A 25,993-nucleotide genomic window follows, 5' to 3' on the forward strand; every position below is an offset into this window, starting at 1 on the left:
ATTTTCATTGACAGCCTCAGAAATATATGTCAGTAAAGAAATGTGTGTATGTAAATAAATAGCACAAGACAGTGGGAAGTCAAGATCAGATTTCAGCATCTGTGCTGGATTACATTATTTGAAAGTAGGACCTCATTTATGACATGTAAGATGTGTTTTGATTGGAACTCTATTACAACACATGGCAAGAGTTTACACTGTGCTATTATGCAGTTGAATGGATTAAATATGTAAATAGTAAGTCTTCTAATCTAGTTACATTTCACATTTTGCACTCACTACTGCGCTAGGCTGACTGCCTTTTAGTACTGCAGTCACAGAACTTTTTGCCTAGAATTACGTTTAGGTTACTTCTGACACAAGGGCAAAATATACTTGCCAGTGCTTTCCTGTCTAGGTTATTGACAGAGAGCACAGCTTATTGATTTCTTGGGCCTTTATTAGTTTTGTTTTCTTATCTTCAACATCTTGTCTAGATACACAAGCTCCAGTGGTCCCATATTGGCACTTGCCTGGCCTGGGCATTATTGTTTACCTGCTGAAACAGAGCACTAGCGATTTCTTCAGTTACTATGACAGCCATCGTCAGAGTGTTAACAAACTGCAAAATGTGGAGCAACTGCCGCCAGATGAAATAAAAGAGGTAATTGTTCTTCTGAGTCTGTGGTTATTGTATTGTACTAATTTGGACACAGCTGTAACAAAGGCTCCAAAGCATCTTTGATAAGCAAGCAGGTCCACTTCTTGTGCATATTCTTTTCTGTTGTTGGTGAAGGGGGTCCACAGAATGAGTGATTTAAAACTTCAGGGAAAATATTTGGCTTAACTTTGTCAAAGTTGTGACTTTCATTATAGTTGCTTGGAGATGGGTTTCATTTTTCCATTTTTTGGTCAGCAAGGTTATGCAAATTCAAAATAGAGAGTAAGGTTGTAAAGAAATAGTAGCTTAGAAGAAAGTTCTAGATATTAGTAAGTAATCTTATTTGCTTATTTCTCTTGATGTTCTGTAATTTGCTACTGTCTTTCTGTTTTTTCTCTTCCCATCACAGTTGTGTCAGTCAGTTATGCCAGCTGGGGTTGACAAGATTTCCACTTCCCAAAAATACGTATTGGCAAGGCGGCGCCTGGTGAAACTAATAAATAACCGAGCCAAATTGCTCTCCCTCTGTTCCTGTATCCTTCTAAAATTGAAATGACCCTCAAGGTGATGATCCAGAAAAGCAGAGAGATAGAAACAGGGTTTTTTTACCTGGATTTCTGACCACTTCGAACAAAAATTCTTTGCAAAAGTAAATTTGAAATACTGACAATTAACTTACAAGGGTATTGCTCTGCTACTGCCAGAACGTAACGATTTTCAAGTTAATAATTCCCATTTTGAAACCCAGCTAGAACTTTCTGCAATATGCCAATAAAGGAATTGTTACAGCCCAGCTCTTCAGTTTTAGTGTCCAGACCCCATAAACATTCAAACATGTCCAAATATGGTGGAAGAAATACTTTGAAAAATAATTTTGATGTGCCTGTCAATAATAGGAGTTTGTAGTCAAACAGCCAACCTTGCATAAACCTAAATCTCATAAACACCAGTAATTCTATGGAAATAACTGGTCATGCACAAAAAAATTGTCTTCAACAGATCAGAATTTTCCTCTGCAACCTCCCTTGGGAAAGATGTGCTCTTGCACACTTCTCTGTTGTCACCTGAGATGTTCCTGCCGTGCCTGGATTTATAAGCTCAGCTTTGCTGTATGCTGCTGAGGCACCTTTACAAACTGCATGAGCACTCCATACTCTGCTATCCTCCTTAGGGCTGGTTTGAGGCTCTGCAGGGAGATGAGGACAGTGAGTGTGAGCGATCCATCACTGGGCTATGGCAGTGCAGGAGGTGACAGGTGGTTGAGCTGACATCTTCAGCTGTTTCCAAGTGTGTAAATATGCTCATATATGTTATACATAATGTACAATCCAAAGACAACCAAATTGGAGTCCTTCACTGAGATGTGACTGCAGATATCATAGAAATATGTCTCTTCATCCTTTGGCGCCATCTAGAACACTACCTACTGCACTGCACACCCACTGACTCCCAAGACCCACTGCTGTCCTCTAGGATGTCATTTAAGAAAGGAAGGCTGCAAGGTAAAATTTCTCAAGCATCTAAATGCCTTTGAATACCTTCTTGTGATTAGCTTTAAAAGTGATTTCCTACTATTAATATCTTGCCTTTTATATTTAATAAAAGAGATTTTGGATTTGGCACACCTCTGGATATTCCACTGGAGAATTGGAAATACTGATATTGTTTACTCCCAGACTTCTGGGGTATGTGTATTACACATAACCTCCAAAGGAAAGTAAATGTAACTAATTTTTTTATTTCTGTCCTTCAAACTAACTGAAGTTCAGCTAATACAATCAGATAATTGATCCAAAATAGTGTACAGGAAAATATTTCAATATAATCTAAGATGAAATTATGAAATAAAGTTAATATTAGTGGTTTTAAAAGTATTTAAAATGTAGAATTATAGCCACCATTGATTCGCCAGAGGATTTTAAGTTTGTTGAATTTCATCTTTTAAAAAAAGAAAGAAAATGGAAGGAAATCAGGGAGAGTAGATTTGCAGAGGAGTGCCATGTTTTGTGTTCAAAATCTTTATGACTCACTGTTTATGTATTTTCTCTAAGCCGTTTAAGTAAAAAAAATTGTGTAATTTCTAATGCCTAAGTTTACTTTTGGATCAAATTGGAACGCTGTTTTAAATTTGTTATATGACTTGATACAGGGATAGTGTGGAGCAGCCAACACAATTTTAACATCTTGTTTTCTGTTGCCAGATTCCTTTGGATCAGAGCCAAGCTTGGATTTCAGTAGTGGACTGAATCGAGTGAGCCAGCACGACATAGACCAGGTGAGATGTGACAGCCTGCTGCAGGGTACAGAAGGCTCCTGGCTACCCTGCAGCTATTAGAAGCAGTCTGACTGTTGTTTTCCCACTTCTGAACAACCTGCAGTAACACCAACAACATAGAACTTAATTTAGAATCAGTGAAGCATTACAAAATTGGTTTGGAAAATATTGTGAAACAGGTGGCACTTTTGCTGCTGTGCACATATCTTTGAATCTTAATATGAAAAGTTAAGGAAAAAATGAACTATACTTATAAAATAATCATTCTTCTTCTCTTACCAACCAGTCAAATGGTGTTTTTTAATAACAGCTTTCCAAAAACACCAGATATCCTTGAAAGACCTGCAATATGAGGGCATTTTTCTCAATTCTCTGTGATGAAATTGTTCACTATGGGTCAGCTTCAGCTAGGCTGTAGAGAAATGAGATCAAAATGGTAACAAGAACTGAGGAGACTATAAAATGTAAATGGTAGAAAAGAAGTAATTTCACTTACACAGAAATAAAATAGTTTGTGTAAATTTGATGCAGAAGTGGCCAGAAAAAGATATTAATAAATCTCACTGACATTTCTATGACTATGCAGAAAACAACTGTTCTTCAAAATGGCAGTCTCAAGTACCTTTATTGGATCTAGAACTGTAAGAAAAGTTGCTGTGTTTTGTCATGAGGCATGTGTAATTTATTTTGTTTGTTCAAAAGTAAAGTATACAGTATCATCTTGGTAAAATACTTAAAATGGAGTTAATTCAGTGACTCTTTACATATGCATTAATGAAAAAAATATTGTTGGTGCACACAGACTCTTTAAAGAGTCCCTAAAGGACTAGGAAAATTTTAATTGGAAGATGTGTTTGTATGATGACAATGAGTGAAGAAGCTGAATTATAACCAGTAATGCCTAAAACAGAATAAGTAGTACTTATTAGAGAAAAACCCATTATTTGGAAAGCAGGTCAGAGAATAAATCATAGTGAAGGGGTTGACAGGCAGTGGATGACAAGCTGGCATTTCAGGAAGAAAAGATTTTGTATTAATGACTGCATCAAATCTCTGTTTCTCAGCTTCAGATTGAAGCCACAAACAGCTTTGGTGAATCTCTGCAGAAGAAGCTCCTGGACATTGAGGGTTTATACTCCAAGATTCGCTCGCGGTACACCTTTATTCAAGCTCTCGTTAGACGCATCCGTGGTCTCCTAAGGATATCAAGGACCTAAAAGGCACTTGGTAGATGCTGCTTGCCCAGTGAAGCTGTGTACTAGGGCAGGCCTTCTGGGTCATTGCATTTTATAGATCAGACATTTTTTAAGTACTGCCAAAATTATTTTGTTACTTTTTTTTATCCCTGTGGATGAGTTTTGTGTATTCTTTCCTACTGCTCCCAACATGACATAAAAATAAAGGATTCTTTTCAACTGAGTTATGAATAATGTAAAATTTCAAGCAAGAAAGAATTCTAATGGAGGGCCTCAAGGAAACAGGAAGTTCTGCAGCTGTGATGATACTACATTTGTTGATGCTTTCAGAAAAAACTAAAACATCTTTGTCTGTGTTGTTCCCGTTTCACACAGAGATTTAATGAAACCAGTGAGTTCATGTGTCATCACTTGCAGACTGATTACTGTGGTGTGGATTTTATATTCATTTTGCACTGTGAACTGCTAATTTCTGCTTCCCCTCGTCCTACCTTTTATTCAGCTGGAAGAAGTACAAGCTGCTTCTCTTTGAATAAGTTTAAATGAGAAAAGTGATAAAAGTCATGGCAGGTAACTGCTATAGGTTTGGTTCTTGTGGCTGGGGGAGTAAAGGTTTCTGTGCTTTTCTTGCTTCAACACAAGTATAAGGACAGAATGAAGTGCATGGGGAGGAAGCCAGTAATCATGAATGGTAGGTTGGTTCTACAATTAGATTGTTCTCCTATGAGATTTTCATATATCCCTGTATTTTCTGTAAAAAAGCTATTAAAAAAAGCATAATCATTGATTATTGACATGAGATCTGTTGCACTTCTCCCTTAACTCAGTCTGAGTTTACGGCCCAGCTCATGTGTGCCTTGTACATTGTTTCCTCTGAGTTCTCATTATGTAATGGTTCACATTTTTTATGATTTCATATTTACTTATCTATGCAACCGTATTACATGGCTGACATAATTTGTATGCAGGGATGACGACAGTGCTGCTGTCAAGTGAGCCTGTTAGCTAATCCATAGGAGCAGCTTGCTATCAGCGTTTTACACAGCTGAACTTTGTTCACTTCCAGCCGGGAATGTTTCTTGTCCCTAACCCAGGGACGGTGCTGGCTCCGAGGTCTCCCCCACGCCGCCCTCATGCAGCAGGCGGTGGTTCGGCGCGGTCGGTTGTGCGGCCGCGGCTCCCGTTCGCCGCCCGGCTCTGGGGTCAGCGCGGAGGCCCCGGGCCGGTGACGCCGCCGGGCCCCGCCCGCCGCGCGCTCCCGCCGCCGCAGATTCGCCACGCGCGGGCCCCGGGGCCGCGGCTTTTATTCTCCAGACCTTTCTCCCCGCTCTGATTCCCGCCCGGGCGTGTCCAGGAAGGGCTCGGCGAGGGTCCCCCTCCCAGGCCGTTCTCTCCGCGCCGGGGGCGCGGCCGGGCTCCGTGTGTCGAAACGGCGGCGGGCGCGGAGCGCTTTGTTTACTCGCCGCGGAGTCCGACGTGGAGCCGGGCGGAGGCGGCAGGGCCAGCGCGGCGAGGGCAGCGGAGCGGGGCGGGCCGGAGCGCCGGCGGAGCGGCTCGACATGGGTGAGGAGCGGGTGGGAAGCGGCTGCCCGAGGGGAGCCGTCCATCAGGACCCTTCCCTGCGGCGGGGAGGGCGGACGGGTCGGTGCTGAGCCCTCCCGCGGGTCTCCAGCCCGCAGGCGGCGGCAGAGCGGGCTGAGGGCCGCGCTTGGCGATGCCCACCGCCCTCAGGCCCGGCCCTGCCCGCGGGCCGGCTGTCCGGGAACCGGGCAGTGGCCGGAGGCCGCCCTGGGGCTGCCTTGCCGTGGGGAATGGTCCCCGAGCAGCCGCAGGAGGGTGTGCTCGGTCACGTCCTCAGGTGCTGTACTCCTGACACCTGGCAAAATTAAACTGTGAATCGAGTCTGTAATGGGCTGCTGATGAGAGCGGATTAGGAGAGGAGGTCCTGCAGACCGGTAAATGAAGTAGAGGGTATTTTAAGGAGAGGCCCTTAATCCGAGGGTTGAGTTGTTGAGGTGAACCTGCCCTGTTGCAGATGGTGTTTGAGCAGTGTTTTAGTGTGGGAAAAGCATGCACAATAGCGTATAAAAAGAGGGAGTGAGAGGTGTCTGGCGGCAAGCAAAGTTACTGACTGAAAGAATTTTTGCATCTTAGGCCTCCATGCAACCAGTGGTAACCTTCTGCTTGTGATGTTTCTACTGAAATACCTTTTTCCAGCTCAGTTCTCTTAAAGTTATTAGCCTGCCTGGCAGTAAGAGGTGCCATGAGCAGCACTATGCAGACTGGCAGCTGATGGTCCCTTATGACTTCTTGTTTTCCAGGTCTGTAGTGTATGGCTTCTGTGGGATGGGCCTAGAAGAGATAAAGCAACCTGTTATCAGTCTCAGTTTCCTGTGAAGTATAAACTTTGCTCCCTCCTTTCCCTGGAAAAGCAGATGCCTAGATAGGCAAACATAGGGAATAATTTTTATCAAAGCATCTTTCAGTAAGATTTTGGTCACAAATCTTCTTAATTTGTCTCTGGTATATTTATCAGTGTTGTCAGTGATTCTGGCTTGTTGGATGTTTCATTACCTTTTGCAGGCTCTAAGTGTATTTACAAAGTTATGATTTAACATTAGGTATGTTTGTTATAAACATCTTTGGAAAAAAAAAGTAATTCTTACTGGCTTAGAACATCAGCATTCTTTTTATTATTAAAAATCTAGTAGGCATAAATCAGATACTAGCCTGGCCACAAGTACTCTTGCATGCATTTAGAGAATAAATGAGATGCTGGGACAAGCCGGTTTTGAAAAAAAAAAAAAAAAAGAGAAGGACATTTAAAATCAGCTGCTAGACTTCTCTGTAGCATTACCATACTTGATTTGGTGCAGCTTTGCTGTTTGTAATGAACTGATTTAATAGGTCCAACTGATTTATACCTAATTTGAAGAAAAAAAGAAGTGGTTGATCCTGTGGAAGGCCGTAGACATCTTCTGTTGCTGAATTCTTTCAGGCTTCTTTTGGTCCTTGTATAGTCTCTGTCACTGAAAAGGTAGAGTCTGATACAAGCCAAAAAGCAGATGACTCATATTTTGGCAAAGGAGAGAAAAGGAAAAAATAAAATTGTAACTGCAGTGAGATTTGATACTGCTGCAATGTGATTTGCTGGAGCGAGCTACCATAAAATCATAAAATGGCAGCATAAACCAGGAGGACATGATGTTGATGAGCACACAGCCATCTGGGCAACAACCTGGACTTGTGCTTTTTCAGTGGAGAAATGACTTGTAGGGCAGCAAGAGATAAGGTTGGTCTGTCTGCCTTTGCATATCCTCCACAGAGCTGGCTGACACTGAAATGTCTTTCTCTGCTGGTTTTTGTAGGGGGCTTCTTCTCCACCATCTTTTCCAGTTTGTTTGGAACTCGAGAGATGAGGATTCTCATCCTGGGGCTGGATGGAGCAGGAAAAACAACCATTCTCTACAGGTTACAGGTTGGAGAAGTTGTTACCACCATTCCAAGTAAGTGATCTGCCCATAGGGAGAGTATTTGCCTGAAGCCTGTGATTTGCCTGTAGCTCTGACACAGAAACTTTGCCAGCTGAACTTACTACACGTTTCCTTCATAAACAGACGGACCCGATGGTGTGGGAGCCTTGCACTGTTGTATCTAAGAACTTTTCTTGGATAAAAGTATTAGAAAAAAATATTTTATGCTGCCTTAAAAAATTCAAAAAGCATTTGACCTCAAGATTGTTAGCATGATTTCACAGACTACTTGTGGTAGGTCAGCATTCAATAGATGGTAAATGTGGACTCTATAATTAGTTTGTTTCCAAATACAGGTATTATGTGAACTTCAGAGGTCATTGTTGCTGTACATAGGATGGTGTACCTTTTTTTTTGACAAGGGTTATAAACTTTTGTTTAACATGGAGAAGAAGAAAGCAGATTATTTAACTTTACAGTCTGTATAAAATGTAACAAAACTCAATGTGAGCTTTCAAGGGAGAAGGTGATGCTTACTTAAAAAATGCAAGTGATCTCACCACTTGTCTTGGCATTCATGCAGCCACACCCACCCAGTGTGTGTGCCCAAGTGTTCTGGCCATGATCACTCTGTGGAACATGAAGGACAAGGGGTGCTTGACTTTTTAATGTCCCTGTTATGTCTGTTGTGTTCCTCCTGCATCTCACTTTGCTCAGGCCTCTATTACCTTTTAGAAGCCAACAGTTTGCTGGGACTTAATCTTTTTGCCTGAGGGTTTTGCTTATTTCAGCCTCCATAAATTCTAAGCAGCCTGTGCCCACTGTTCACTTCCCTGTGCTGTGTTTCTCTGGGCTGGCAGGACAAGGAATGACATATGTGATACTGCAGCCTTGTTGCCATCTTCCAGACATCAGTATCGAGTCCTCTCCTGAGAAGTTGGTTCTGCTTTGGTTCTGCTGTGGCTCTTCAAAGAGTGCAGACCTTGTTTGAACAGAAGGACACATTCTTTAGTGCTCTCTTGCTGTCAGTTGTGTACTTGGTTATCACAGCAGGACAGTTCTTTAACCCTTGCTCTGTTTCTCTTGGTGATTTCAGACACACTGCTGTTGATTTTTAACAACCTTTGCATTTCTTACAAATCTCTACAATATGTTTACAATGTGGTTTTATTAGTTCAAAAGAAATATTTCTGCATTATTTTGAGTCATGTTTGTTGGGGTAGCTTTTCAAAGGGCATGAACTTTATTATGCAGCTACTGAAAATTTTAAACTGAGTGCTGTGATATTCTTCAGAACAACAGGAAAATTACCAACAATAAAATTGTTTAACTTTGTTTCAGCCATTGGCTTCAATGTTGAGACGGTGACCTACAAGAATCTGAAATTTCAAGTCTGGGACTTAGGAGGACAGACAAGCATAAGGTAATAGAGTTCTTAAAGTCAATTAACTTTCTCTAAAAAGTGCTAAGTTCTTGGAATTCTCATAGCAGGCATTTCTGAAAATTGGTTAAGTTTTAAAAAGCCCATTCTCAGGAGAACATATCTAATGGAATTCAGTTTGTAAAACCTGTGATGCACAGATTGGAAAAAACTAGCTGGGGTTTTCATTTGTATTCGGTTTTACTTTGACAAACAAATTTATTAGTGTAGTAGGCAATTGAGTTGCATTTTGAGAAAGGATGTAGGGGGTGATAAAAACCCAGAAAGATACTGCCTGGCTTTGCATTCTTAAGAGTAGTGAAGCTGGATTTAGGTATAGATGGTAATTTTTTTAGCAAGCTTCACAAGTTTTGTAATGAGTCATTAACAGTACCCTTGTATGATCCCCTTGATCCCTTTTTCAGTGCTTAGTAGCAAGGTGCAGTGTAGTTAGCTAGTAAGGAAGGTGCAGTTAGTGAGATAAAGGTTCCTTCCCTTTTTAGTTTCAGTACAGTAATTCTGAAAAATGTGTTTTGTTTTGATCCTTGTTAATTAATTGCCTGTATTAATTATTCATTTAAGATTTCTCTGGTGACCCTTCTTTGGTTACATCTTTAAACTTACTTTGCTTTCCTATCCCTCAGTTATGGATCTGATGTCCTGCAGTCTGATTCCCAAATAAATCTGTCGCCAGCTTGTCTGTTCTTTCCCTGTTTTCAAGTTGCTTCTTAATTATTTTTTGTTGTGCCTCAGAGAGTATTTGTACTGTCCGTTAGTTTTTGTAGCCCCTTGAAGAAATCTACTTGCCTCCTGGGGCTTTTCACCTCCGAGAGTTTTTACTTCCTCTGGGTGATCTGTTTTTGATTATCTAGCTAAAAGGAACTGCTGACACGCAAATGACACGACTGGAACTTGTGTCTCCTCTGCAGGCCCTACTGGCGGTGTTACTATTCAAACACAGACGCCGTCATTTATGTAGTGGACAGCTGTGACAGAGACAGAATCGGCACTTCAAAATCAGAGCTTGTTGCTATGTTAGAGGTAAGAAAACAAGGATCACAGTCATTATCAGTAAAATAAATTCAGAAATTAAAACCTTTTTTTTTGAGTAAATATGAAATTTGATTCAGTGAACCAAGTGAAGCTCAACTTCACTTGTGAAACTTCAGCCCTCAGCATAGCCCATGCAGCACTTCTGAGTGACAGAGCACTGAATACTCTGCAGGTATTTCATGGGTTTGTGCAGCATTACCTGGACAGTTAATTTCATGTAGCCTTGCAGTCATATGAAAATTTACCTGCCTGCCAGGACAGCTGCAGTGTGGCAAGATCAAGCCTTGAAGGATTGACAGTAATTAGTAATTGACATCCTACATTGTTTTGAAGCTGAAGAACAAATGTAGAACAAGGTAATGGAAGTAAGATCAGTTGAGCAACACTTCCTTTCTCTTTCTTGCCTTGCCGCCCAAAATACCTGCAAGCTCATTTAATGTGCCTTGTTAAATCCAGCTACCAGCTTGTTTCATAACTTGGGCTGGCCATGTTTTGAAACTGCTCCTATAGGAAGCAGTTTCATACTGGAATTGAAATGCCAGTATCATACTGGAATGGAAAATAAACACCATTCTTTCACTGAAGAATTTTCTACTGAACAGAAATCAGCAAACAAAATAATTGAGAGCTGCTGAAGTTCTTTTTTATTATATGTACAGTTTTATATTGTATAGGTTTTCTCTCCTTAAATTCCATAGAAGTCTCTGCAACAACTTCCATGATTTCGCTTTTTTTTTTAGGAAGAAGAGCTGAAGAAAGCCATTTTGGTGGTGTTTGCAAATAAACAGGACATGGAACAGGCCATGACTCCCACAGAAATGGCAAATGCCCTTGGCTTACCAGCTTTGAAGGACCGAAAATGGCAGATATTCAAAACCTCTGCAACTAAAGGCACAGGGCTTGATGAAGCAATGGAATGGTGAGTATCAGTCTAGTTATGTTTCATTCATATATCTAATTTTACACATTTGGTTTTTTTTTTTAAATAAGACTGGATTTGTGGATAGTCTGATGTAAGTCTACATGAGAAGAATGACTGGCTTTCTGCTAGAAGTATTTCTGCAGAAATGAGATGACTTTTCAGTAAACTGACTTAACCTTTTTCCTAGGTTGGTGGAGGCCTTGAAGAGCAGGCAGTGATACAAAACTGACCAGTGCAAGGAAGTGTCAGCTATAGCCAGCATCCTCCTTTCTGCAGTTAAGTATGTTCAGGCCACAGATACTTGTAAATAGATCAGATTTGAGTTTGACTTCTGTAATGTGGATGCCTCTCTTCAATTATAAAACTGAAATAAGTGAATGTGTACATTATGATACTCCATTTCTTACTTTTTGTTTAAAGAATGTACTTATGTTAATTTGTATGGAAGTCTTACTGGCTGAGAAAGTTGGTGTTTTTTTTTTTTTTTTGTCATCCCCCCTTCCTTTGGTGGTTTGGTGGCCAGCATATTGGTGTAGATAGAACACTAATAAAATCTGGAACTGTCAGCTATACCCAGGGTGTGCTGCTTCCTAGAGGCTGCTTGCTTGCTGCTTGCTTTACAGGAACAAGTCCAAGGGCTGCCAGTTCCAGCAGCCACGTAGCCGAACACCTGCAGAGGTGCACCTGCAGTGCAGACACACTGTTACAGTGAGGTACAGCGAGAGAGCACAGGCAGTGCACCTCTGGCTGCCAACATGGCATTCAGTGGGTGTCTGAAAGGAAAACCAGTGTTTTCAGCACACATTACTGCCCTGATGTGCCAGGGCTGTGACTTGAATTGAACTTCCACCTTCATGAGCTGTTGTTCCTGCACTCTCAGCCAGAAGTGACAGGTAAGTAGCTCAGTGTAGCTGCAGAAAAACTGAAGGACAAATCAAAGTCAGGAGTCAGACCAGTGTGCTCACAGGCAGAAATGCAATCATCACAGAACCCATTTCTTACAAATGAAGTAAAATTTAATATAAAATATCATAGTTGTTTCCCATTTAACTGTACATGCTCTGGTAAATATACAGGTTTGGAAAAAATTTAGAAGTTTTTACTTAAGATCCTTGATGAAAAAGGCCATAAAAATACTAATAAATACAATTGATATATGTAAGTACTTTTAAAAACAGTAATTAGTTCTTTAACTCAGTATTACTTTTCATGAATTAATCCTCCAGGAAGGAAAAGCCCTTTCATTCCACCATTGCCAAATCTTTTAGTGCATTACTTCGATGTCGCTTGGCCTTGTACATAGGACGCAGGGATTCTATCTTTCTCTTCCTGGTTTCTGCTTTATTCTTGTGTCTCTTCAGCTTCCTCCTTGCAGCGATGTCAGGATTTGCTACAGTCTAAGGAAAACCAGTATATTGTTAGTTCACTGACAACTAACAGCAGTCCCTGTGAAAATCATCAACTTCCTGAGAAACTGGTGACTGCTAAAATAACACATGGGTGGTGTTCAGGCTGCTTTGCCCTTCAGGTGAGGAGAAAACCATCCCTGTCAGCCAGAAGCTGTGCAAGAGGCCGATCATACACAGCTTCTTCCAAGTTTTATAAAGGAACTGATGAAACTGTCCTAATTAAAGATGCAGTTCTTCCTCAAACTCCCCTTCCTGGGCATCTCTCAAGCCTTTAGAGAAGCCCTATTTCTTTTTCTCTCAAGAGAAAGTGGAATCTTACCTGCAAAGCCCTCTGCTTTTTCCTCATTGCTCTTTTCTGGTTGGCCTGTTTCTGCACAGAAGAAAAGGCCAGCGAGAAGGCCTCCAGCCCCACTAACTTCTTGAGAAGTTCTATGATTTCTTGGGAAAGGTTCTTCAGTGTTGGATCTATTAAACAAAATTGACTTACTTTATCTTTTCAGCATATGGAACAAAAGCCAAGAGCACAATATGGATTCCTCTTTCTTTAATAAAGGATGGCTACACTGATAAACCTTGCCCAAACTGGTGCCTGTGAAATCCGCTGGTGCTCCACCAGCTTTCCCAGAGAGTAGCTTTTCAACCAGCAAACAAACAAACAAAGCTTCTGAGAAGCAAAAAAAATTTTTAGAACAGTGAAGTCATTCCAAAGATAATTACAAGTGGCTTTCTTTCTATACATAGCCAGTAGGCTTCTAGTGAAATAGGCTTTGTTGGAAATAAAGATTATTCCAGTCAGCATCCTTGGTAGCCAAATAAGGGCTGGCTTAATTGTTGGAATCACTAGTTAGCGGCAATATATTAACTACAATCACTGGGGGAAAAGAAAGATACTGGGGATGAAAAAAGGTTACAAAGAGGTGCAAAGGAAAACTGAGAGCAGGGCAAATACTTCCCCTGGTCTCTCAAACAGTTCTTCCAAGCTCCTCTCAGGAAGGACTCTCTAAGTCTTGCCACCATGAGCCCACCTTTGAGTACTAGTTTTTTCCTACTACACCACATGCTCAAGCTTTATCCACTTGAACACAGGAGCATTCCTAACTTCATTCCAGTCTTTGAACATGCAGGTTTCTATTTCAGCTGACATACACCCTCCTCCCTTCCTGGTATTTTGGTTAGGCAGCAAGCAGGTGAAATTCACTGATTACAATATCAATGCCTCATCAGACAAAAGGAATGGCAGGTAATATTTGTACTGGGGCATAGTTGTGATGCACATTCCTCTTTCAGAGGGAAATCCCTTACCTTGCTCTGCATAGTTGCTGTTCAGCTCCCTGTACAGAGGGGTGAGAATTGTTGGAAGGTAGGGCTTGATCCTGTCTTGCCCCAGATCCACCGAGATTGCTCCCAGGAACTTAAAGATGCAGCTTCTCTGAAAAGAAGTGTGTGGGACATGAAGTAAGGAAAGCTGGAAGGAAGCTTCCTAACTGAACTGCTACCAGAGGGCCATGCATCACTGTTCAGCACAGGAGGTGTTGTTTTAGACACCTGAGTCACAAATTCACTGCTCTTTCAAGGTCTTACTGCATCCAAGTGCAGCCTTTAGAGACACAACCCCTGCTGTGTGAGCTGGGACTGGGTTGGCAGCTGTTGACACTTTGAGCAACAGGCTTGTTCTCACTGTTCTCAACAGCTGAGGACACACAAGTTCAACCTATCTGTGCACCATGGGGAACCACAGTGCTTTTGGTGATGCTCTCCCACACCTCCCCCCTGCTCTTCCTAGCAAGTTACTCCACGCTGCCATTCCCCTGCCTGCATGAGGACTCTGGGCATTCAAAGGCACTGCTCTGTTCTCTTCAGCTTGGTGCCTTGGGGTTCACCACTCTTCCCCCACCCTTCAAGAGGCTGGAAGCATTAGCAAGGACAGGCACAAGCCTTTCCTGAGAGCCCCAAAACACAGTAGGTGTTTCTTCAGCACCTACTAATCCTCACTTCAGTGCCAGCTCACAGCACCCTCTGCCCCTTGTCCCCTGAAAGCAGAGCCAGAGCAACACTGTCCTGTAGAAGTGCCCACTTCATCAAAAGCAGCGGGACTACACTGTTCTTACCTTTAAAGGGACCTTAGGGGAATATGCTGCTTCTCTCTTCCCCATGACAGAGAGCTTCTTCATTAACCACAGCAGCGTGGCTGGCTGGCCTTTCTCTTGTGTGTCCTCTCTTTCTTCCTCTCCTTGAGCAGAAGTATCTCTCTCATCCTCTGATACCTCCTGCTCTTCCACTTCAGACCTGAGCTCTCCATCTGCCTCTTTACCTTCTTCTGAGGCAGGGGCTAGCAAGTAAAAAACTTTGGCCACAAAAAGTAAATTCTTTATAACCTGAAGTGTGGAAACAGAGGATTAAGTCACTGTGGGTTGCCTCTGTAAGAGCAAAGACTTGATGTGACAGAGGATTGTGCCCTGGGCAGAGAACAGCGAGCCCTGTACTGTGTATCTGTCCTGTGCCAACACCTAGGACACAACATCCCTCACATGCCAGGGCCTGCTCTGTGCCCTCCTGCAGCCCCTGCCCTTACCTGCTCACTCAGAGACATGTCCAGGAACTTGGACTGCAGCTGATGGCAGAATGCAAACGCGAGTTCCTTCATCTGGGGAAATGAAAAATGAGAAAGGAATGACTCCACTGAAGGGAGCTGGCAGCAGACACTCAAAGCAGTATTTTGCAGTCACCAAAGGCAATTCCCAGGGGAGACCAAAAGATCAACACAACTTCTGCCTGCATCTTTCAATCTGGAAAGGTATTTTTGTGCTACTGAGAGTAAGACCCCAGGAGAAGCCCCCTCCCAGCAGCAGAGCCACCTCCTCAAATGCTTTAAGTGATGAGGATTAGACAGCAGACAAGTGACTAAAAGAGAAACATTCAGGCCAAACTGAACTATTTTTATGTCCCAGTCAGGGAATGAGCATGAGCAGAGTGAAGGGGTAGTATGGACATCATTACCTTTTTGTCCAGTTCAGCAGTCAAGAAGACTGTGGATGCAGACAGCTCTGCTGGTGTCTTTTTTCTCTTCCCTGACTTTCTTTCCTTCCATCTGTTGACAAGATCTTCTGGCTTATAAGATGCAAACAACAAGCCAAAGATCTCAGTGGCTGTCAGCCAGACCCAGCTATGAGGATACCACAGGTGAGACTGGACATGATCTGGAGAAAAGAAAACCTCTTTCAGCAAAGGAAATTGAGAGCAAAAATAAAATGAGGCCACTCCCAACAATTTATTTTTATTGCAATATATGCTGCAATAAAAAGGTGAATTAAATGAACTGTGCTAATCTGCTCAGAATATAATAAAAGACTTTCTAGCAACTCAATCCAGCCAAAGTGAAGAGCAGCAAAAACCTACAGGTAGTCAAATGTCCCCACAGTGATCAGGCAAGTCATGTTTCTGCAACAACTACAGTCCCCATGGGGAGTCGGTGCCACGGCTCATCTGCCCAGGATGTCTGGGGGACTGGCTTGTGTCAGCTGGGCCTGCTGCTGATGGTCAAATCAAACCCCTGCAGAGAGGCCGAGGATGCTTCAGAGAAGACATGGAGCTGCTCTCCTGTCTCACCTCTGGCCAAAATCCAGGATAACAATGATTATCTGCTATCTCACTAAAGGCACCTGGCAGGCTGGACTCCTCAAAGTCACTAACCAGCCACATGAGGTCATCTGATTGCAGCAAATGAAGCAGTTAAATTAAAGGCAACAAAATGGCAATAACCAGCCTCATGTTTTATAATCTTGCACACAGGGAAATTGCTTGAATCAAGTAACTTCCAGGTCTTCACATCCTGACAGGCACAGTATTTAGAGCACTATTACCAAGTGTCATCATTTTCTGGCTGGTATGTGTGATCAAGGAAATCTCATCTTCTCAGGAGACCTCAATGTTTTCATCCAAGAGAATGTAATTATGGTGAAACATGCAATAGTTTCAAATTATTTGCTCTGTGGATAATAGAAAGCACTTCCCAGCAACTGAGACAGAGGGTGTGTTGTTTTCATCAAGCATGTAACCTTTTCCATTAGAAACTTCTCTTTCATTGCCCAATAACTGCTGTGTGTTAGCATTTTGCAGAATGGAAACCTTGTATAATTAAGTTCAGTCATTTCTATTAGCGTGTGAAAAACCACAAGGCACACAAAGAATCTTTCTTGGAGCACAGCTGTACTAACTCCTGAATGATACTTACCCCAGATCCTGCTCACAACATCACTGTGCTTGGTTAACTGAATCAAGTTGCACTCTGTGATTAGCTTTTTTACCAGCACAAGAAAGCTGAATAGCAGCCTATCTGCAGCCTTCTCCTCTTCTTCTTCAGTTATCTAATAAAATCAGCAAGTCAAGAAAGATACTTATGAGAACCTGAGGACAGTCCTGATTAGTCCTGGCTAAATAAATTTCAGATCAACCGTTCAAAAAGAGCCAGAAGACTGACTTGTACCCAATTCCCAATGTAAACAGAACAGAAGCACCTCCACTGAAGCATTTCCTCTGGAGACAATCTCTGCAGGAGATTGTATTAGAATCATTCTTCTTGCTTTTCATACAGACATGACTGTAACAAACTGCTGGGTTTCTAAATGCAAGCAATTACACACATTATGTCAGTGCATGTACTTCTGCAGATTTGATTCTCATCAGAGCCCAGCTGAGTGCAGGTTTGTCTATATCACCTGGGAAGCCCTGAGTTGTTATGACAACACTGTGTGTGCTGCCTGTGGGCCTCACCCTGCCTGCAACCACCAGCTGGCTTGATGTCAGTTGTCAGTACACGTCACAGCACAGGGTGTGATTACACCAAATTTCTCCTCACTGCAGGTATTTTATTTTCATCTCTTGCCAATTTACAGATCTGAGAGTCTCTTCTCTCTTGTGCAAGGGCAGCATGCTGAACATAAGTAACATTCATGGCCACTCCCCAGGCACAGTGACTGGGATCCCTTTGGGATTATCACATGCCAAGTAGAATCTGAGGCAGCCTTGTTATTCTGAGTTAACCAAGTGCACTAAAAAGATCTTCCATACAACAAAACCATGGTCTTAAAGTACAGGAAGTACTTTGAAAGTTAAAGCTGTAGATAACACTGGACAAAGCAGAGTCCCATGCCATGCACTCCTGAAATCAATGCTTACACAAATCTCTGCAGCTAGCAGACACATTTCCCACACTGCAAGGAACAATATATCTGCTGGTTACACTGCACAGTTGCAGGCTCAGGCCAGGTGGCTTTGCAAAGTTTTTTTTCCCCTTGTGCTGTGACATATGACATCAAATTTGGGCTTACAGGCAAAAAATAAGGTTCTAGGTCAGTGAGGTCCTCTTCAGAACAGATGCGTCTGTTTTGTGTCTTTCCTCAGTCTTGAACAGTTAAGTTCAATCATTAAATCTCTCCTACATTTTTTCCCTTTTTTCATTTTTTTTTAATTCTCTTCACTTGAGCTTCATGCACGGAGAAAAGTTACTTACATTTTCAAATCTACTTGGGTTGATTTCTTTTTCAATCAAAGTGAGGACTGCTGCAAGGCGCCGTTCAAACATTACTCCATCCACTTCAACAAACAAACCACATGCCTGGGCAGCCAACCTCCTGTGTGAGCTCTGACACACAAAAAATAACAAAAAATTAACTCTTATAATCAAATATTGCAGCTCCCAAGTGCAGGAGCTGGTAGCAACCCTTACTTTCTGCCTGTAGCAACAGCACCTTAAGAGAAGCTGGTTTTCAGAGTATACTGAAAAAGGAGATGCTGCCAGCAAGGTATAAAAGCACCTGGCAGCACAAGTTATCCCTGGGAATGCACCCTAAAACTGAATGCCAGAACTGCTGAAATCCCAACTGCAGAAATCTGGGAGTTACTTTTCAACTCTTCACAATGCAACAGGCAGCTTACAGTTACAAACCAGAACTGAACATCCTAGGATGGAAACCATGAAGTGTTGAAGAATGCTAACTCTACTAGTGTAGAGGGACAGAACCTGGGTTCAGCTAGAGGACAGCTTGTCACCCAAGCACCCAGATCCAAACACCAGATCTTGAAGACCAGGTTTGCTGCCTTCCAGTTGCCAGCAACAGAATGAAGCACGTCTGAGATAAAGTCAGCACAAAATGCTGGGATCAGGAAAGCTTTAAGGAATTTGCTCAAAACTCTAACCTGAGCAAAGATTACACTGAGCCAAAAGTGGAACTGTTAGAGAGCTGCAAAATGTAGCTGCAAGGAGTCTGTAGGTTGACTTAAAGCATCAGCAGGTCCCTATATTTGTGCAGCTTTATGAAGTTGTACCATTTCTTGCTCTCTAAGTCAGGAACAACTAATCCACCAACCCACCAGCTCTGGTACTAGCAATCTGTCACTTGCCTTAATCTTACTCTCCAACAGAGTTCAGACCTGGTCAGTGAAAAGATGAAAGAGTACCTTTTTGCTGTGAAACCACTCAGTGACCAGTGAAAACATCAGATCTTGTTTTTCATTGCTGATCTTACGGAGAAGAGATTTACATGTCAAAGCCGCCATCTTTTTGCATTTGGCTGAGTCATCATTTATCATCATCATACAAAGAGAGAGAAAAAACAGCCCACAGTATTTGTGCAGGAGATCCTAGAAAGAAACAACCATTATCAACCAAAAAATACCCAAGCAGCTTCTGGCATTTAAAGATAAAAAGAGGAGTATTTGCTGCACTACATTCAGGAGCAGTGTTAGCCCTGAGTAGGTTCATGTTAAGGCAGCTGAACTGCTAAAATGGGATGACCCTGTTGTTTGAGCACACAGGGAGTTTACAGCAGCCCCAGTCCTGCTCTGACTCTGACTTGCTACCATATCCCTGGGTCAGCAAAGTGAGTGTGAAACCTTAAAGGGCATTTTCATGCCCAGCTCTCACTGAAACAGGCTGAAGTCCTCAGCATTGCAGCAATAGCCAAATGTCCTTCTCTCAGAGGCTGCAGCTCTTTGCCACCTTAAAGAGTTCCCAGGAACCAATGTGAAATATTAAATCATCGGGCAGTGCTGAAGCACAGCTTACTGTGCAGAATTTCTCTTCCTTCCAAATTCTTGCTTGATTGCACTTCTCCCAGTGTCCTGAATGCACAGTTAAGCTCCAGCTGCAAAGATTCAACACAGCTTAGGATTTTGCCTATGTGATCCTGTATAGACACACAGTTATTTTTTAGCTTTCATGCTGATCCACCCCACTGAGAAGCCCTTCCTCTCCAGTCAGGCCAATCAAACAGAACACACCAGTTCTATCAACAATCTCTCATGAATATTGAAAAACCCTTACAGTGAGAAAACTCTCACTTTCTATTCCTAGTCTGTTTCCTAATCTGGTTGTGTTTCTTCCTGCCATAAATCACGATTGAGTTTATCCAAACTCCAGCTGACACAGCTTTATTTTACTTGCAAACAGAGCACATTAGGCAAAGAAGTACTGCAGACTTTCCAGCATGTCATTCCTCTTTTGGAGCAAAGCCCGGTTCTTTGGAGATAAGTGAATGTTCTGCTCATGATAAGAGATAATAGGAACTAGCAAGTGCTTCCAAAATAAACTACTTGGAAAGTGCTGTTACTGCAACCCACAGTAACTGCCTGATTCTTGGAACACCAGGGGGTGCTCGTTACCTGCGGGAACGTGTCGAGGAGGTACGCAATCATCTCCAGTGCAGATTCCCTCCCAGTTTCATACTCATACCTGGGAAGAAATAAAGGATTAACTGTTAGGAATGAGTTAATTCCCCTATGAAGTTGCCAACAATTTAACAACAAACAAATCCAGAAACACGCACTGATAGGGATCCTTCTACAACAGCTACCAGACCTGGCCTGATACCATGGACAAGAGCTCTGTCTGTCAGAGAATGAGCACAGGGACACAAACAGCCCAGGAAGTGCTGACTCCAGCCCACTTGAGTCAGCACAGCCACACTGTGCTGGGGAGCCTGGTAACTGCTGTCACCTTGAGCAAGGGAAGGGCGAAGCTCGGCAGGAGGTTGGAGGCACAACACTGGCAGAATTGGTACAGTTGTTTTAACTGTGCCTGCAATTGCATTTGAGATACTGCCATGGGACAGCAGTCCCCTAAAAATGCACCTTCCCTTATTCCTCCTGCATGTTCCATTTCACCAGCGACCTTATGATGACTCACAACCAGTGGAGGTGGTAAACCACTAAGCACACAATAGAACTTTTGCTTACAAACAGATAAAGAACGATATTAGCAGTGAAACAGGGATAAGAAAAAAGCATTTGCTTCATCAAACAGCCAGACTTGGGAAATGGGAAGTGTTTTACAAGTAGGAAAATAAAGACTTCATCCATGCCTTCTGCTCATTACAAAGAGCTTTTTGGCATACTAGAATCATTTTTAAAAACAAAGTTCTGTTCTCACAGAACAGTGACTACAAGTCAGGAATATAAACTCACTCCAGCTGTGCAAGCATGAAATCCAAATTGGGTTTCAGTTTGTCACCAAGAGGGTAATCCAGAATGTATTTTAAGTAAATCTGGAAAGAAAAAACAATACAGAGAGGAGTTAAAATAAACACTCAGGTAAGCTTGTAAAAAGGTTATGAAGACAATTTAGTGATGGAGCAGCAAACTTATGAGAATCATCCCTTTCATCCTGTTCATATTATACAAAGGGTCAACAACTGCTGCCAAGCTCTGTGTCTGGAACAGGATCAGTTTTTAAAATACTACAGGCATCTGTGAAGAGATCCTGCATCCTTCCGAATCCATCCTGTAACTATGAAAGCTACATTTCCTGATCCTGCTGCACCTATATCCTAATGCTTGAGACAAAGTAACCAGTCCTGTCTTTCAGTGGGTTTTACTTTGGAAAGAATGAGGAAGTAGAGGAAAGCAATTATGGATTTGTGGCAAATTTGCTTATCCTGGGGCTTAAAAAAGAGCAAAGTTTAGTTACACTGGCTTAAAAGCCTCCAGAGGAAGGATCATGTCATTGTTGCTAAGCAGCTCTCCTGTAGTTGGCACTGGTGAGGTTGCACCTCAAGTACTGTGTTCATTTTTGGGCTTCTCACAGCAAAAAAGACATTGAGGTGCTGAGCAGTAATGAAGCTGGAGAAGGGTATGGAGCACAAGACTTACGAAGTGTGGCTGAGGAAGCTGGGATTGTTTGGCCTGGAGAAGAGGAGGCTCAGGAGAGACCTCATCACTCCCTACACCTGCCTGAAAGGAGGCTGTAGCCAGGTGGGGATTGGTCTCTTCTCCCACATGACAAGTGACAGGACAAGAGGAAATGGCCTCATGTTTTGCCAGGGGAAGTACAGATTGAATATTAGGAAAAAATTCTGCACTGAAAGGGTGGTCAAGCACCAGAACTGGCTGCCCTGGGAAGTGGTGGATTATTCAAAACAGGCTGGAGGTATTTAAAAGAATTATAAATGTGCCACTCAGGGACATGGCTTAGTGGTGGATGGGGCAGTGCTGGGTTAAGGGTTAGACTCTATGACCTTAAACCTAAACAATTTTACAGTTCTATGAAGGCATGCCACAGTCTCACTATAGGCAAGGAGTCTGTGATTCTGCTATGCACCAGTCTCAAGAACTGAAGCCAGGTAACAAGGAGAATAAAGATCAGTAAAGAAGGGGAAATAGAGTTCAGGGTTCAGCAGGGCCAAGGCACATGTCTGTGAGAGACAGGATGGCCACATTAAGCCCTCTGGCCTGTTAGACAGCTGTAAATAAAGTGAGAAACTCTTCACTCCACCAACCTGCCTGCACTGGACTCGCACTGGCTCACTCTGACCCGTGATGGCCAGCTGGGCAACCTTCTGCAGCACATCATCAATTTCAGGGACAATCAGCTTCCTGGATAAAATAGCCTGAAAATGTGAAAGCACAGCTGGAGTCACATCATTCTGCTTATACAGTGTCTACAACCCAGACAACACTGGTCTCAGGTGGTACCTTAACACAGACTTTCTCACACACAGAAAGTGCAACTCAAAGGAAAAAAAAAACCAAAACAACAAAACAAAAGATGTCTTACACTTCACACATCCATATCTGTTTCTTTTGGGCAATACAGAATATCTGAGCTAATGATCAGAGATGTTGATTCTTTAGGAAAAACAGATCCAAATACGTCCACATATGCACTGTGTACAAAACAACCTCCCAAACACTTTTAAACAGGGACTACAAGTCAAACAGTAAAATGTTGTTGACTTTTCCTGTCTTATAACAGAGAGCTTCAACAGCATCTGCAGCCTGTTCCTGACGTGAGAATGTATAGTCTTTCACCAGGAAGCAGAATCACTGCTGTTCCAGTGGCTCACAGAACACCCACAGCTGCTGCACAGAAATACCTTGAGAAGACCAAAGGCAGTGGCTTGGCGTGATGAATCATAAATATCTTCTTCAGCAAAGCCAAGCAACACTTGGAGCTGCTTGCTTGTTATCTGACTCTTTACATTCTTCACAAGTATTGTTACACACTACAAAATCAAATTGCACATTGTCAGTACACATGCAATGCCATAAAATAAAGGTGCACACCAAAGTTTGACTTGATTTATACAACTTCAGCCTGAAAAGACAAACTGCTGCTCTAGAACATAGTGGCCAACACTATTCTCATCACATTTTGCTTTCAGATGGCAATTGTGAGACAAAAGTAAACAAGTGAATTGTACCCTTCCCACGTCTCAATTCAGTTACCAGGATTTACTCAGGTGGAACAAGATACTACTAAAATGAAGAAAGAAGGCAAACATGTTTCTATAAAGACATTTCTTCAGATACAAGCTGTGCATTTTTAGGGAGCAACTATCTTTAGGTTTGTATTTGGGAAAGAATAAGCAAGGCCACACATTCCTCACTAGCTTGTGATCTCCAGATTACCTCTCCAGGGACAGCTGCAGGAGGGATCTGTAGCTGGAAGAGTCTCATTCTAGAAAGCTAATCCTAAAGCAGAAATGAGCAGAGCTGGGTCTGACTTACTTTGAAACAGCTCACAACCAGGTGGAAATTCTGGCCTTTGGCTATTCCTGTCTTGGCAAACTCTTTCAGCAAGAGGAAAAGCTGCTTGATCAGTGACTCCATATTTGTACTGACAGAAGGCAAAGGGAACTTTAAAATCCATACCAAGGACTGCAGAGCACCAGTTATCACCTGGAAGGAAGAGCCAAAGGACAGCACGTGGGTACAGAGACATTGAGAGAACACTTCTCACTGTTTTACAGACATGGTCAGGCTATCTACAACAGTGGTAAAAGGCAGTTAGCTAACAAACTCAACCTCTTTCAAACCATTCATGGGTAACACAAGGGTTTCTCAGTTCTGAAAGCACTATCTGTGACTTCAATATTCTATAACTTTGATTTTATCAGGTAAAGATATGAAGCAGAGCTGCCTTCAAGACATGGAAAGCCCCACTCCAAGTATCTGACAGGGTACGAGGTATGCCTTCCACTCTTGGGCTCTACGCTCACTCAAACCAAAAGCTGTCCCAAAAAGTGGCTGCCTACAGTGCTAGGAATGAAGACTTTGGAGTTGGATCAGAAGAAACCACAGTTGTGAGAACACTGCTCCCAGCACACACAGGATATCATGAACATCCTCATAGACACTCTCTAAGTTCCTCTTATGAACGTTCTCTAGGAGAACTTGCCCCCTGCAACACAGAGCAGAGTATTCAGTCCTCCATCAGCCACAAGACTCCCTTGGGATTACATGTCCTCAAACAATTTAATCTGCACAACACCTATTAAAGCAGGTTTGAAAACCTGGTGGCTTTCTCTCCTCTTGCAAGTCAACTGCAAGATGACATTTGTGGGCAGGACCCTTAGTACAGCAGACAGAACACACAGACTTCAGCTCAGAATTGTACCTTGACATCCATAGATTTCAGGCAGTCTATAAGCAGCGGAACAAAAGGGTCTAGCATTTCCAAAGCATGTTCCTCAGAAGAATTTACTTTGGATCTCTTCAGGCTCATGTGCAGTAGCTGCAATAGAAAAATCAGGACATTCATCTCAAAGTCAGCCAGAACACAAAAGAGTCAAGTAAGGTCCCACAACTGTTTCAAGTTATAGTAGAACTTATGCCATATCTCACCCAAATACTTCAACAGGTACTTAAAAAAAAAATCTCTAAAAGCACCACTGGAGTTACAATATACAAAGTGAAGTTAAGGCTAACGGCTGTGCTATTAAAACAATATATCCAGAATACTTTCCTTTGCATACCCTTAACAAAATTTTGAATGTAAAGTTTTTTATCTGAGGAGATCTTACCCGAAGTCCTGAATCAACCAGGATATATGTGTTAGTCCTGCTGCTGACACGAGCTTTCTGCCCTCCTCTTGTGGGAGTGGGCTGGAGCAGCAGGCAGCTCTCTGGTTGCAGCCGAGGGTCTGGAGGAGGGGCAGCTTTTTTCCTGAAAAGCAGTGTATGCATGGCAAAAGAAAATATTCAGATATGAACCCTCTCCACAACAATCCTGCTGTTGGGAGTACAAGGAGCTGAACTGTGTTCAGCTGCCTCCCACATAGCAAGCAAAAGCAGGTCACAGATGGCCCACAATGAAATAAAATCAGTTTGAAAGCAGCCTGACAGACAGGACTCAGACTTGAGAACAATGCCACTATTCCAGAGATAACAAACACACAATCATGAGTATAACATCGTCACTTTTTTCTTAGTGGACAGATCAACTTTGGAAGTTCCTTCAAGCAAATACACATCCTGCCACTACTCACTGCTCTTCTTTACTGATCATTACATCAGTTACTGGTGGCTTACAAACACTGCTCCAAGAAGTCTGCAAACAGCAGACTTCTGGAGAAAGCCAGCCTACGTAACACCAAATGCAGGACACCTAAACCTAGCTCTGAACAGTGACTCCACCAGATGGAGAGAAAATCTGATGGTTCTTCTCATCTTCTGCCCCAGCAGCAAAGCAATGAAGTGAAAGACCATGTTTTTCCTGGTTCCTTGGCCCCATGGAAATGTTTGCAGCCTGCTTCTAAACACTGTTCATTGTTCCTCCATCCTAACATCCTAATGCATGTTATCAACTCATCAGACAGTGAAAAAGCCCTGCTGAAGGTCAAGGGACCTTGCAAGAGAAGACTCCCATGAGTTCCACAAATGCTAACTCTCATTACTAAGCTTTCTTTTTGCCCTGTAACTGCACAAATGATTTAGTTACACTGAAAACAAAAGGGGAATGAAAGTAATTAAACTCTCATGCATTTGATCAGCTGGATTTGAGAACTGCCATTTCTGCAAGCAAACCAATACCAGACCATCTGAACAACACCCAGGAACTCACTTGGCCTTCTCAGTGAGCAGAGGCAAATTTTCACTGATGAGACCATGACTGAGGAGGAGGAGGGATTCTGCATTCATGTCTGAGTTGAAGATGAGCCCTGCCATGATGTGACGCAGTGCCTCATGCACCTTCCGGACTATCTTCAAGCTTGTGGTGCTCTCCAGAGTCTGCAAAGGTAAAACCATGAGAATTTAATAGGACAGCCTGATGGCAATTATCTCTAATCAGAAATCATGGGAGCAACTAGATCAATTTCTCTCTCATTATGTT

General features: G+C 42.6%; 3 protein-coding genes across 3 annotated transcripts in view; 2 read left to right on the forward strand and 1 right to left on the reverse strand.

Annotated features, from left to right (window-relative positions):
- NUP205 (nucleoporin 205) overlaps nt 1-4,334 on the forward strand; it is a 45,099-nt gene extending 40,765 nt beyond the window's left edge. The window contains exons 39-43 of the mRNA XM_063154790.1: nt 477-643; nt 1,050-1,173; nt 2,014-2,142; nt 2,842-2,915; nt 3,980-4,334. Of these exons, the coding sequence (XP_063010860.1) occupies nt 477-643; nt 1,050-1,173; nt 2,014-2,142; nt 2,842-2,915; nt 3,980-4,132 (647 nt within the window). The 3' untranslated portion in view covers nt 4,133-4,334. The remainder of the gene's footprint in view (nt 1-476; nt 644-1,049; nt 1,174-2,013; nt 2,143-2,841; nt 2,916-3,979) is intronic.
- A 1,237-nt stretch (nt 4,335-5,571) lies between these two features.
- ARL1 (ADP ribosylation factor like GTPase 1) lies at nt 5,572-11,551 on the forward strand. Its single transcript, XM_063154792.1, has 6 exons — nt 5,572-5,674; nt 7,480-7,617; nt 8,926-9,007; nt 9,934-10,045; nt 10,798-10,976; nt 11,167-11,551. Exons 1-6 carry the CDS (start codon nt 5,671-5,673, stop codon nt 11,195-11,197), a joined length of 546 nt encoding a protein of 181 aa, XP_063010862.1. The 5' UTR covers nt 5,572-5,670; the 3' UTR covers nt 11,198-11,551.
- Nucleotides 11,552-11,973: 422 nt separating this feature from the next.
- The window catches only part of UTP20 (UTP20 small subunit processome component), a 63,335-nt gene continuing 49,315 nt past the window's right edge, over nt 11,974-25,993 (reverse strand). The window contains exons 46-62 of the mRNA XM_063154791.1: nt 25,724-25,890; nt 24,685-24,826; nt 24,279-24,395; nt 23,390-23,560; nt 22,756-22,884; nt 22,159-22,269; nt 20,849-20,928; nt 20,048-20,117; nt 18,845-19,027; nt 17,898-18,029; nt 16,620-16,752; nt 15,386-15,585; nt 14,961-15,032; nt 14,497-14,763; nt 13,691-13,817; nt 12,708-12,853; nt 11,974-12,376 (exon numbers count right to left, since the gene is read on the reverse strand). Of these exons, the coding sequence (XP_063010861.1) occupies nt 12,221-12,376; nt 12,708-12,853; nt 13,691-13,817; nt 14,497-14,763; nt 14,961-15,032; nt 15,386-15,585; nt 16,620-16,752; nt 17,898-18,029; nt 18,845-19,027; nt 20,048-20,117; nt 20,849-20,928; nt 22,159-22,269; nt 22,756-22,884; nt 23,390-23,560; nt 24,279-24,395; nt 24,685-24,826; nt 25,724-25,890 (2,403 nt within the window). The 3' untranslated portion in view covers nt 11,974-12,220. The remainder of the gene's footprint in view (nt 12,377-12,707; nt 12,854-13,690; nt 13,818-14,496; nt 14,764-14,960; nt 15,033-15,385; nt 15,586-16,619; nt 16,753-17,897; nt 18,030-18,844; nt 19,028-20,047; nt 20,118-20,848; nt 20,929-22,158; nt 22,270-22,755; nt 22,885-23,389; nt 23,561-24,278; nt 24,396-24,684; nt 24,827-25,723; nt 25,891-25,993) is intronic.

This window comes from Melospiza melodia, chromosome 4 (assembly GCF_035770615.1).
Source record: "Melospiza melodia melodia isolate bMelMel2 chromosome 4, bMelMel2.pri, whole genome shotgun sequence".
NCBI classification, from domain to species: Eukaryota; Metazoa; Chordata; class Aves; order Passeriformes; family Passerellidae; genus Melospiza; species Melospiza melodia.